At 42.0% G+C, this 12,963-nt stretch overlaps 1 protein-coding gene across 4 annotated transcripts in view; it reads left to right on the plus strand.

Moving 5' to 3' along the window:
- The first annotated feature begins 5,861 nt into the window (after positions 1-5,861).
- LOC118507272 (transcription factor collier) overlaps positions 5,862-12,963 on the plus strand; it is a 53,212-nt gene continuing 46,110 nt past the window's right edge. For 2 of the 4 annotated variants that reach the window (XM_036045572.1, XM_036045574.1), the window contains exon 1: positions 5,866-6,820. In XM_036045572.1, coding sequence (XP_035901465.1) covers positions 6,699-6,820 — 122 coding nt within the window. In that variant the 5' untranslated portion in view covers positions 5,866-6,698. Of the gene's footprint in view, positions 6,821-12,963 lie in introns of all 4 variants that reach the window. The other 2 variants (XM_036045575.1, XM_036045576.1) reach the window with 2 other exon arrangements.

The raw sequence follows: 12,963 nt of genomic DNA on the forward strand, positions 1-12,963 counted from the left end.
AGAAAAAGAAAACCAGTTTTTTTTTTAACCAAACCAAAAATTTTGCTCAGTCTACCGATACGATTCTAATAATCCCTGGGAGACATCTGGTACAAACCATTTCCCCTTAGCTTCCTAGCGATTCCTGGGAGAATTTAAAGACCCCCGAAAAACACGCACTGTTCTGCATGCCTGGCAAAGTATTGTCCGGACGGATTTACCCAAACAATTATGACGCTTTAAGCAGCGGCAGGCGTCGGTCAATCGGTATTTGGCTATGGTCGATCCGTAAGCTGATTGAATCCATGTGTTGCTGGTTGCTTCCGGTCAGTAAGCAGAATACGCATTCCCTAACGCAAACGCTGGCTGCAGCTTTTTACGCTCAACTCCTGTAGCCGAACCACCGAAACCTTCATCCAAGAAGCTGCCGGGTCGGGTTTTGGTCAATTTAGAAATTGATGAATTTATGAGTCCCCAGCGGGGTGGACCGCTCTTTTTTGCGGTCAGCGCACTATCTAATGGGATTAATCAACCCCTTTCGGGCCCAGCGATGTGTGTTTGCGAGGACTTCTCCCATGCACGGGAGAAGATCCTTTTTTTGTGTTTGCCTCCTCCAGCACTGACACATTTTTTTGCCCCTTCTTCCCGAGGACGAACGCCCAAAACGAACCAGGGGGGTTATCGTTCCCACAGAGACGACTGAGAGGGTGTGCCGATCCGTTCCGAAGGGCGGCCAGTTTTTGGCCATCGGCCATCGGGTGATAATCATCATCATCGGTATGCCCCGTTGCCCAGTGTGCGAGGGCTATTTGTTTTGCTTTCCCACCATCAGCCCTCTGAGGCGGTTTCGGAATATGCATGGCATGTGTCACCACGGGATATTTACGATCCAATGCGAGCTGGGTGCGTAACAACCTCATTCCACGTGGTTTGTGCGAGGATTTGACCCACTGTGCGATGGGCCCTTTTGCCGGTCCAAACCAAAAACAAAGATGACCAAACACCCTTTCATGCGGGGTGTTTCGCACCCGGGGGCGCTTTTTTCCTGTCTCTTCTTGTGGGAAAGGTGTGGGTGTGTGTGTGTAAAAAGGGTTTACAAAAACAGCCGCTGGGAGATTCTTTTCTCTCTTTGCGTTTTTTTTTCGTTTGGTCTTGTAAAAACCCTTTAAACTTCGGAATGTGTGGTGGAGAACAGATGTATTGTTGTTTATCACACACCTAACCCATCATCATCGTGATCATGATTATCGTGGAGAAAGGATTTTTGAATGACCTCTTCGTTTATCTAATAGTAGCGGGGAAGGAAGTTTTGGGGCGTTTTCAGATTGGATAGTAAGATATCGATATCATTTGTTGCACATTACAAATCATTTGTTGGTTCTCTTAGGTAGAGAGAATTGTAGGTGAAGCCCTTCTTCTATCTGTTATGTATGTTGTTCTTGAATGTTCAGATTGTACAATTAAACAAGAGTTTTATACAATGTCCATTGTTTTAAACTATCAATTATAATATTTGGAATTTTTTATTTGTGTTATATTTACTTTATTCATTTTGTTTTATTTAATTTATTTCTGAATCACGACAAACGGCCTGGCCATATTGCTTGTTTATTTTTTATTATTTTATTATATTTTTCTTTTCACTTTTTTTAGCAGTTTATGAAAAGTTTCATAAATTTTAAGTTTATTCATGTTTTATTTTTAATTTAGTGATTTTTTCATTAAAATTTTTCTTTGTATATTTAGTTTCATGTTAGGTGGTTTTAGTTTTATTTGAATTTTTTTTTATTTATACTGTCTTATTTTAATACAATCTTTGCATTCAATTTATTTTTATTTAATACCACCTGATCTCTGAGACTTCTAAAACAAATCACATATTTTATTTTTTAGTTTACTTTTTGTCTTTTGCTTGCCCTTGGATGGTTCAAACCTTTCTTATAACAAGCATGTTCCTATCATTTGTTCATTTGTCATCTGAAATTTAACAAGTGTTTTATACTTCATTTTACTTTTATGTTGTTTTACCTTACACTTGTTATCTTTGCACTAGCATACGATTGGTTGCTATTTTTTACATTTTTTGTTTTTGCTTAGATTCGAAGGTTTACTTATTTTAATGGAAATGTTTTCTTTTCACGTTTAAAAAAGATTTATAAAAAATATATTAATTTTAAATTTATTTATTCAACTCATTTTCTTTATTATTTTTTTAATAAAAACATTATCCTATCTAATGTGAATATATTTTCTTTTTTGTTTCAGAATCTCCTAGACATTTTTTCATATCCATTTGATTCGCATTTCATCTTACACTTGCAACGATTACACTTGCCACTTCATACTCTCAGCCAACCACTTGGGCATTGGGTGTTAAATTCCAATATTTCTTCACGAGTTGCACCCCGTCTCTTTTTTCTTTGAACACTTTTACCCCGTTTTTTCTCACCACAAAACAAAAAAAAAGACCACAACCGAGGCTAAAAAAGGACCGGCAACGGAAGGAAAAAAAACCCATCCATTTGCGAGATTCTTGACATTTTTACACCATAACGAGCCAACTTCGCGCACACACACACACTCTGCACAGTGGAAAAGAAACAACAACAAAGAAAACAGTCCAACCGATATGCTGCTGCTATAAGTTATGTATTTCCGAGCACGTACGCTCATTATGGAGCCACTCCGTACGTACACACCAGGTCGTGATCGTGGGTTTGGTACGCTGAATGCGTCCAACTGACTGGTTCTAGTGCTGCAGTAGTTTGGCAAAGGCTTGAAACGGTAGGACTGGGCAAGGGAATGTGGAGTTGCAGACTTCACGGAGAGCACCTTGCACCTTGATGCAATCCAATCATTTCTTCATTAGTGAAAATGAATGGCACACGGTACAGCAAAAAGAAAACCTTCAACAAAGAAAAACCAGGATCCAGTAGCGAACAAAGCCAAATAGGGACCCAGAACCGGAAGGAATCGGGGTTGTGTGTGAGTGTGTTTTTTTTTTCTTCTGCCGTTTCCTTTTGTAGTTTGGTACATTAAACAAATAAAACAACAAACCACGTAGATGGAAATGGGGCGGAACGTGCGTAGATGCCTTCACAAAAGCGACCAAAGCACAGGAAAAGAATTCGTTGCAATATAGGAAACCTGAAAGAAATCCGCGCTCAAGACCCGCGAAACACGCCTTCTTCGAGGCCAAAGACGAAAAGTGTGATGCTGAAGAAACATAGAAGCGCAACAAGTATGTTCTTCTACTTTGTCAGTCGTGTTTTTTCCCCTTTATCGTCCCACTCGTTATGCGCATGTGCTGAAGATACGATCATAATGTTTCCAGAGTGAAAGAGATGGTTCAACATTACACTGGCTTTCGACCAATCTCATCCCAGCGCCGCTTGCTTGGAAGGGGCGCAAAAACAAACGCAGGATATCTCCGGAGTGAAATCTCATCGGTCCCAGCAGACTCCGCCCCAGTCCCACTAGGCTGCTGCAGTTGCTGCCTAGCACGTGCGTGCTTGTAGTGGGTCTGCTCTGTTTTGCTGGCCAGCGCAGTTTGAGTTACGTTGGGTAGGGGAAATGGAAGCTCTTTTTGTGTTCAAAGTTCCGAGAATTGTCCGACTTGCATGCTGTAACTGATAGGGCGAAGTGCTGGCAATGTGTGGAGGTACTCATGAGTTACCGCCCAACTGACAGCATGATCCTTACTGGTGTGGCCGATTCACGATATGGCCGATAACGTGATATATATCTGACAGCTTTGTAAATTTAATCTACACGAGATCGTGAAAATAAAATAGAATGTTGAAAAGTCCTTGACAAATATGATTCTTAAGCGCTGCAGACTGATTGGAATAGTCAGGAATTTAAATTTGAAAAAGTACAATTTTAAGTAGAAAACAGTGCAATACCAGGAACTATTGTTAATCTAAAATTCGTCCAAAAGTGCTACAAAATAAATGTGACGAATTATCATTGTCACATCTAATCGGAACCGATATGTTAGTTAATTTCATCTCGGACCAACAACGAAAGAATCCGGTAAATGTGTAAAACTTACAACTACTGTACAACTTTGTCTAGCGAGTTTTATATCTTTGACTAAAGAAAGATTGTTCTCTTCACTTCTAATCCTTAATAATCTCATCCCAAAAAGAAGACTGAGCTCTCGAGCAATAGTTTACCACAAGTCCTATTTATAACTATTCTCAAGAACAAGATGACATTTTTTTTATTCATTAAGAACGGCCGGGCGGGTATTGCTTAACAAGATTACATTAAAAAGAGAAAAAAATATGTTTATCCTATGTATGAATAAATTGCTGTAAATAGGAAATCAATAACGACTTAAAATATAATTTACATACTTGGTTAAAGTTTAAGTTTTTTGGAAATGATTTAGTTTTACACAAATAGATTACAAGAAACTAAACGAAAATTTAAATGCAAGGAAATTTCATATGCTTTTTCAAATTGGTTTTAAGAATTGCTAACATTTAACAAAGATTCTCATTAAAGTACAGGAGATTACATGGCGGGATTCAAGGCAACATAACCATAATGGATTCGTATTTATCTATTTTCTTCGTCCGCCTTGAATCTACAACCAAAAGTCTCGGCCTGCAATTTTTGGCTCTCTGTGGTTTGGTTTTACCCATAGCAAAGTAGTCAGCCTTGCGTACGGGGAGGCCTTCAATTTATTTGACTTCAATTAATTATTTAACTGCAGTCTACAACTCCTCATATTGTATATAATACTTATATTGCTTGTACTACTCAGTTGTCGACATTTTGTTATCGTTTATTTAAAGTTGTTTTGGATCCCTGAGACTCCATTCGCCTCTTTTAACATTGAAAGTGATGTTATGGCTGGCGATTGCATACTTTCTGGCGTTAGAAACCCTGTACCTGATCAAAAATTGTTATTCTGTACTTATGTACAATTATCATACAAAATGCACCAGTTTATATTTAAAAATATATAATTATCAAATCCTATCTCAAGTAATTTTACATAATACATTCTAGTTTGGGTAACTAAAAGTCAGATATTTTTTAAATGCAAGACATTTTATAATAGAGGCCAAGAACAAGATGCTGTTCTTGGTATTTATGGATGTAGCAGTAATCGGTATGCTGTAGCCATCTCAAGCTAAAAGTAAAATAAAGTCAAAGGAAGCCAGAACTGGTAGATGAAGTCCTCTCGAGATTGTAGTGCCATAAAAAGAAGAAAAAATATTCGTTTAACATTTAATCACGACTTAAATACGGTGCATCATCATCGTAATCCAACAGCGCCCTCAGTCTCTTCACCAAAACTTACCTTGTACGTGGAAAAGGGCCTTAATGCCAATCCTCAAGCCACTCATGAGTTCCTACACTTTGAACAGCTATTTTTCCCCTCTCTGTTACACATCATTTTCTTTCACAATTCTCGGAACCACCGTACGGAAAGCTCATCCATTTTCCCCTGTTTTCCCAAACGCAACCGAACCGAGCGCAGAGCAGGAGCGCAACAAAAATATATACGCACGTGCTGTACCGAGCGCTGCCGCCGTCTGGTGGGACTGGGGCGGAGTCTGCTGGGACCGATGAGATTTCACTCCGGAGAAATATCCTTTTCGTACGGCTGGGACCTGTCGAGGTCGCTTAACGGTCGCTCGGGGATGACGGTGTGCAAGCGAGAAAACAGCAGCATCGCAATCGCCGCATTTGGGATGAGATTGGCCCACGCTGCACGGTCCTGCTGTCCCGGTTTCGCTCACACGCACGCTCGTAGTAGAAGGGCGCATGCAGACACACACAAACACACACACGCCGCGCAGGAGCGACCTGCCGACCTGACTGCGACTGGTGCGGCCTGGACAAAACGGTTACGATCGTAACTTTGGTCCGTGCGGAAATTTTTCAGTTGGGGTTTTGCAGCCACACGGGACGAACGCTTACAATCTCTGGAGGGATCAAGTGTGTGTGTGTATGCCACGACGGCTACTACTGCTACCGCTGTTGTGCGTGATGCGCTCGGGAATAGCTGCTAGTTCTAACCGAATCCTTCGCCTCGCCGGGTGCTGTGCTGCGTGCGGTGGTTTTCGATCCGTCCCACATGCGTAGCTGCTACCGTTCGGTGCCTGGGGCTACGCTCGCCGCTCAACGAGTCTAGGGACGGTCTTCAAATCTCCAGAGTGTATTCTCGCGGGTCACTTGACTTGACTGGCAGTCTCACGGTAGACTACGGTACGGTGTTGATGATATCGATAACTAATTGAACGGATTCTGCCTGTCTGTGGTTGGATGTGGTTAACCACGAGCTGGAGTAGGTTTTTTTTCCCGTGCAATTAAAGTGTTTGTGTTTGTGCGTTAGTGTTAACCGATCGAAGTAGTCTGCGAAGTGTGAAGAAGTGTAGCCAAGAGTGTGTGAGATTCTGTGCAGTGCAGTTAAAGTGTGTCCTCTAGTGTGTGCTTCGAATGCGTGGTGAATAGTGATTAGTAGCTTCTTGGAACAAATTCAACAGCCCAACGAAACCCTGTTGGTTGGCCAATCCGGCTGCCAGAGTGTAGCTCACCAAACGGGAGAAAAATTGTGGTCCACGGTGTACGATAACGGTTTAAAGCTGCGTTCGGACGAGACCGTGCCGGGCTTTAGCTCGGCCTCGCCCTGGCCCACACTCGAGCTAGAATGGGGCCGAAAGCTGTATCCGTCCTCGGTACCGCGCGGTGCCGGTGGCATGATGTTCGGTCTGCCACCGTCCGGGGCGGACATGAATCAACCCCGCGGTCCCATGACTTCGCTCAAGGAGGAACCGCTCGGCGCACGGGCCTGGATGCAGCCGGCCGTCGATCAGGCAAAGTAAATACTAGGTTTAAGCTCGCTTTACTCTCCATTCTTTAAGTGCGTAGCAATTGCGGTCCACCGGATATTTCTGGCGCCACGGAAGCGTCCAGGCCGCGAGAGTTTGGAGTTTAAAATTTTGCGCGGTCCATAAATCAAACGTCGAGGGCTCCATCGATGACACTTGCAGTTCGGCGAGTTTTTACTCCACGCGCGGTAATTAAGATCACGCCAGCACTGATAAAAACCCTCCGGTTGGTGCCTCATTTATCCCTCTACCACGGCCACCGTGCGGTCCTGCAAAGTTGCGGCGAATTTATGATCGCGATTTTACGCATAATTTATGTGCTAACTGTGCGCTTGAATGTGCCCCGTTGGTTTATAATAGTACGCTGGAAAAAGGGGTTTGGTTGGAGCATCACCATCATCATCAATGACCGCCACACTCTGTCATCGGCATTTTGTTGATGGTATCTGGCGGGACCTGATACGCGTGCGATTGTGTGCGTTAAACATTGGAGTGAGAGTCCAGAATATCACAACAACAAAAAACCTTCCCAAAAACTCTCCCCACTTCTAACAGGGGATACGCGGGGCAAAGGATACGGTGTGTGCGCCTGAAAGGTAGGCAACAGCGCACAAACACACCGACAGCCGCGGGACGATGGTTCTCGTACGATTCTTCCTTAGCCGATTTGCCGTGTTGCGATGGTGTTGGTGAGTTGGTTTGGTTCCAAACTCCCGCTCCGAAGGCCAGATGTTTCGAACCAGAAGAAAGGATATCCGTAGGGCATCCTCTTTTGCCAAGCGCCGTCGAGCGATTCGTCGGCGGCGTGGGGTGTTAAGTGACTAATACGACTGTTTGTTTTAACACCGCCGTGAACTTCGCATCTCGTGCATCCGACTCCAGCTCTTTCGCGATGCAAGAGAAAGCGCGTTGGTCAAAACTTAAACGACCGAGATCCACCGAGACACGGTTCATTCTGCCGGATAAATCGTTTGATCTGTTCGCAACTGTGCTGCCATGTGATTCTCTTCGTGCTGCGGTCAGTTGTTGCGCGCAGTTTGACGGTTATTCTTTCCTCCTCCTTTCCTTTCCAAAGTGAATGTTTGACAGGTTTTTGTTTTTTCTTTCACATTTTCAATTTAATTTCATCCGGTGGTGGTCTTGATGGTCGTTTTTCGCTCTCTTTTTATACTGCAGTAACCGTTCGGGTCTGTTTTGTGACATGTGATTCTACCGACGGGATTTTATGTTTGTTTTTTTCGCTCCATCTTTAATCGTTGGGAGATTTTTTTTATCTTTACGAATTTCTTTTGGTCTTTCTAATTTGTAACACCGGACAGTTTGTACTTCAATCTTGATCGGTGATAAGATGTTGCAGAAGATAGAGGATTGAGCGCAATGAAAAGCGTTAAATAAGCATTTTATGTGTTGAGCTATTATTTATTCCTTTTTTCTCCTCTTTTTGCCATGTTTAATTTTTTTTTATTTTAGCGTTATTGTATTACGATTATTATTTTGTATTGTGTTCATCATTTTTATGTTATTTTTTGCCTTTATTATCTTCTTTTGACTAACTCAATTAGTTATTGCTTTAGTCTGTTGTTTTCTGTATTTTACCTTGCAATTAAAATATATTTTTAATTTTATTTCTTAAGTTTTCTTAAGTTTTTTCTATTACTTTGTCAATTATTATTTAATTTAAAGTAGTATTTTGCTAAGGGAAAATTATTTCCATAATTCCAACTTGTTTTGTTCAAGGAACATGAACTTTCCCATACATCACCCACCGGCCCACATTAATAACCCGATAAGTAAAATAATTAGAACCTAATTAAGCCCCCAATAACGAATTGATAAGATCGTCTGCTAATCCTGCACAACACCGACCGTACCGCTACATAATTAAACATTGCATGATTACGGTGTGTCTTTTGTGTGTTTGTGTGTGTTTCTTCGTGTCCTAAAATATGTTTTCGATGCTGGTGCGCGTGCTGCGTGCTAATTTATTTTTATCCTTTTCTTCCAAATGGCAACACGACCATTCAAAGTGGGGATGATTCCTTCCTTTTGGGGCGGGTTGCACAGGTCACCTGTGCCGTGCCTGTTGCTCCATCCTTTACTCTGGTCACATTGTGCCAAAAATAACACATTAATATCGTGCTTATAAGGACTTTGTTGTGTGTTTATTTTGAGATCTAGATAGAGTTTTTGGGACAGCTAGAAGTGGTATTCTGGGAAGTAGTGATAGGGCGCAGATAAGAAGTTATCTATTTTCGTTGTGTAATTATTTACTCGGACATGTGACCAATAATAGAAACCGAAAAAAGGTTACAAAGGTTACAGTTTTAGCAACAGATGGTTGTCTGAAATAGATCACAAGTTCTCGAGAATAGTTAGTATTTAAAATGAGGATAACAATAAACTAATTGGAACCTACAATACTGCTCTAATTAATCCCCAAAAATCTGGCTAATTCAACCTCCCAAAACAAACTACCTCATGATGAGTAGAAAATGCACTCACTTATCCAATTCTAGCACATCATCACCCGACAAACATCCAACGTCAAACGAGCATAATTTGGCTCCGGTGAATGTTGCCCCATCAAAAAGTGGCCAAAAAGCCCGATGGGGGTTGTACTTTTTCGGATGATTTTGGTGTCCTTTTTTTTGTTGGTTAGACAAACTTCCCTATCCCTCATCCGTTGTGGGAGTTGTCAGAAGCTGATGTTCATCGATGAAAGCCACCCACCGTCTGATCTGATCTGGGAGTGATGACGCTCGGTGTGCGAGCACCGGACGGGGAAAACGATTAACATCGTTCATCGCACCGGATTTGCACCAGCCATAGCAGAGTGCTGTGTGCAGCTGTGTGTATGTGTGCATTTCGATTTGGATCGTGATGTGTCTGTGGTGATAGCAACATCAACGAAACCTTCCCGGATGTGTCCCAGGGTTCCGAGTGGAGACGATACGTAGATAATGATGAGGTTAAATTCAAATTCAATTAATCCTACTTCTAGCTTGCGGGGATTCTTGGTTGGCAGAGGCTGATGTTTGGTGGTACGATAGTTGTGCCCACCACCATCACCGAAAGTGGTTTGCCACGGCATGGAGCTTCGCACAACAAATGTGGTTGCCAGTGCTGGTATCAACCGGGGGTTTTATGGTTTCATCAAGAGCCGGTTAATGATGCTTGACGGTAAATAGGTGCGGTTTGCTCATTGGCTTGCCCGAAACAAACCGAACACTGAGCTTTATTGACATCGATTGTGTCCTTTTGGGCGGTGAACGAAAATTGAAGTTTGACGACATTGTGCTGGGAGAGAAATTGATTTTCATCGAGCCGAATGGTGATGCTCATTTCGAGTTCAAAACACTTCCGTTTAGCCTGATGAGAATCGACATTCAATTATCGATGCTTTAATTTTGTTTCTTTTGAAGGCTCTTCGAATTTGAATTATATTTTTAGTTCACTAACATAATTTTGTTTTAGAAAAATAAATCAAAAATCAGCTTTGGTATTTTAAATTTTACGAGATTTTGATGCTTCATTAATATTTTTTTTGAAGGCCTGGTTGTATTAATATGAGTTCATTCTAAATAAAAAATTATCCTATAAAATAGTTTTTCAGACTTCCATATAAAACAGTTCGGTTTTTAATGTCGACTTATGTCGACCTATTTGTGTTTTGGCCAGCCAGATAGTGACAGTTACTGTCGTGTCAGTTATAAACAATAACACTGTGCTGTCATTTGCTATAAGTATTTTGTTTCAACCAAACTATGGCACCATTATTTTATAGGACTTCACACCATGATATATTTGAGATAAACTTCATGTAGAATAATGACTCAGATAACCTAAAGGCATGTGTGGCATAATAATTCTGTGAAGTTTAAGGAAATTAGACCTTATTGGAAAAAAATAAGATATCCAATTTTCTGTCTAAAATAATAAAATATGGCTCACCAGTAAAGCCAACCTCCAGTACCTCCAAATTAATTAATTGTAATTAATGCCAGAAAGCTCACGTATCGACCACAACAACGGTAATCAGTTTCACCCATAATGCACTTCCAAGAAAAACAATAACATAGGGGAAAAAAAAGGTTTTCCACAACACACAACCTGCCAATCGATTTAAACCAACCAACTAATCGAATCCGATTCATCGCACCCATCATCAACATAATCGGATTAAAACGCCGCGGAAAGTGTCAGAAACCGCGCGCGTGAGTATTTAATTTTGAACCAAACCCGATCGACCACAACCAATTGGCCATAATTTGTCCAGACACTTCTTCCGCTCCATGGGCTGCTCCCGAAAACTCCTCTTCCCCAAAATCAAATCATATTTATCGCAAGTAGACGCGAGATAAAATTATCACTTTATCGGTTCGCGGTAATCACCTGACCTGCCTGCAACGGTGCCATCGTCGCCGGTGGGATTAATTTTAGCACACCGCGAAGTATGCGGCCTACCAGTCGATGATCGTTCGCTGATCTGTCAATCGGTGGTTCAATTAATGTCGCGAGTAATTAAAATTAAACCTCGCGTTCAAAATTGGTAGGCTGCTCGCTTAAAGTGCACAGCGGTTTTGTGGTGAGTGCCGTGGTTTTTTTGTTGAGCTTAAAGGTTAGAGCTGAATTTGGAACGGGGGGCATTTTGAATTGAAATATGTCCTGGTGGAATTGAATATTTCATACTCGATTGGTGTTGGAAGCAGGAAGCACCGTGCACGGGGAAGTACTCCAATATGTCACCTACATGACATGAGAACATTTACAGTTGTTTAAGAGATAGCTCAATTTAGAAGGATGTCCAGTTTTTTTGTTCGTTGGGGAGTTTAATTTCTACATACATTTCATTCAAGATTCGGTCGAACATTTATCAGAACCGGCCACTATGTCATTCGATCATACATCTTTTCTGTTAAGCTCTCTGTGTTCTCGACTGCGCTCCTCTGAAACCCCCAACTCCAACTTCAACCGAGATCGGGTGAGTTATTGCACGTTCGTCTTTTTCGGATGGTTCCCCAGCGAGTTCCAATGAATATCCCCGTGCACTTGTCTTCGTGTGTGGCTGTCAGTGCTTGGGGAGTGTTTTGAGTACATGCTCACTTTTTTCTTCCTTTTGGCAAACCTTCACTGACCACTGCATGACACCAGTGCTGCTGATTGTACGCTGCGTTGTACAATCTTCGAACAATTGAGCATCGTAATTCAATTATTCACCGACAGTGTCCGAACTAGGTCCATTTTGGGTTTGCTCTTTCGAGCGGGTTCGATAAGGAGCTCTTTTTTTGGTTGATGAATTCTAGTGATTCTAGTATCGAAAACTGTTCGGGATGCTTTATGGGGTTTCACTTTCGATTGTGATTTTTTGGTCAGGGCTCAAACGGGGTTTTGTCCACTTTCGATCTGAGCAAGTTCTCTGATGTCAAACGAACAGCAGCTTCAGGGTTTCTTCTTTTCCCCACTCATGTATTATTATTGATCCTCAGCTCCATCTGAAACGAGATGCTCCAGCGAATTCTCCGACGCCAGTACTACGTACTACATAACCATAAAGCCAGTGTCACACAATTTATCAAAACCGATAAATTTGATTAGTAACCTATTTAAATTGGTCACACTCGTAAAGAACCCGATATTCGATGCACCCGGGCGTAAACCTTCAAAGGGGTTCGGAACTCTTTGTCCACTCTAACCAGACAACCTTCGGTTGGGCTACGCATTCTGTCCGTACTGGATATATGAGCACAGACTTGGCTAAAGGCTAATTTCGGGCTAATTCACAAACGAGCCTGAAAGAACGAGCCCGGAACAGGAGGGTCCTGTACTCCTACGGTGCCCGTAGCCATGGGTTTGAGGATCATATTTTGTTTATTACCCTGTCTCGCTGGTGTCGTACGTAATTCTGGTCGTGAACCATAACGCCGTTGGGTTTAGGCTAACCACACACACACACACATACACTCCCTGCCAGTACCAGATGTTTCCGAATTCTCGTTAGAATGCATCATTGCAACGAGCACCAGCAACAACAACTAGCTTGTGGTAGGGAAATCAAAAAGGACCAAAGGATTCTGACGGTGTCATTTTCTCTGTTGAAACATGGCGCCTACATCCGCTCTTGAACAAGTCTTCA

This window comes from Anopheles stephensi, chromosome 2 (genome assembly GCF_013141755.1).
Source record: "Anopheles stephensi strain Indian chromosome 2, UCI_ANSTEP_V1.0, whole genome shotgun sequence".
NCBI classification, from domain to species: Eukaryota; Metazoa; Arthropoda; class Insecta; order Diptera; family Culicidae; genus Anopheles; species Anopheles stephensi.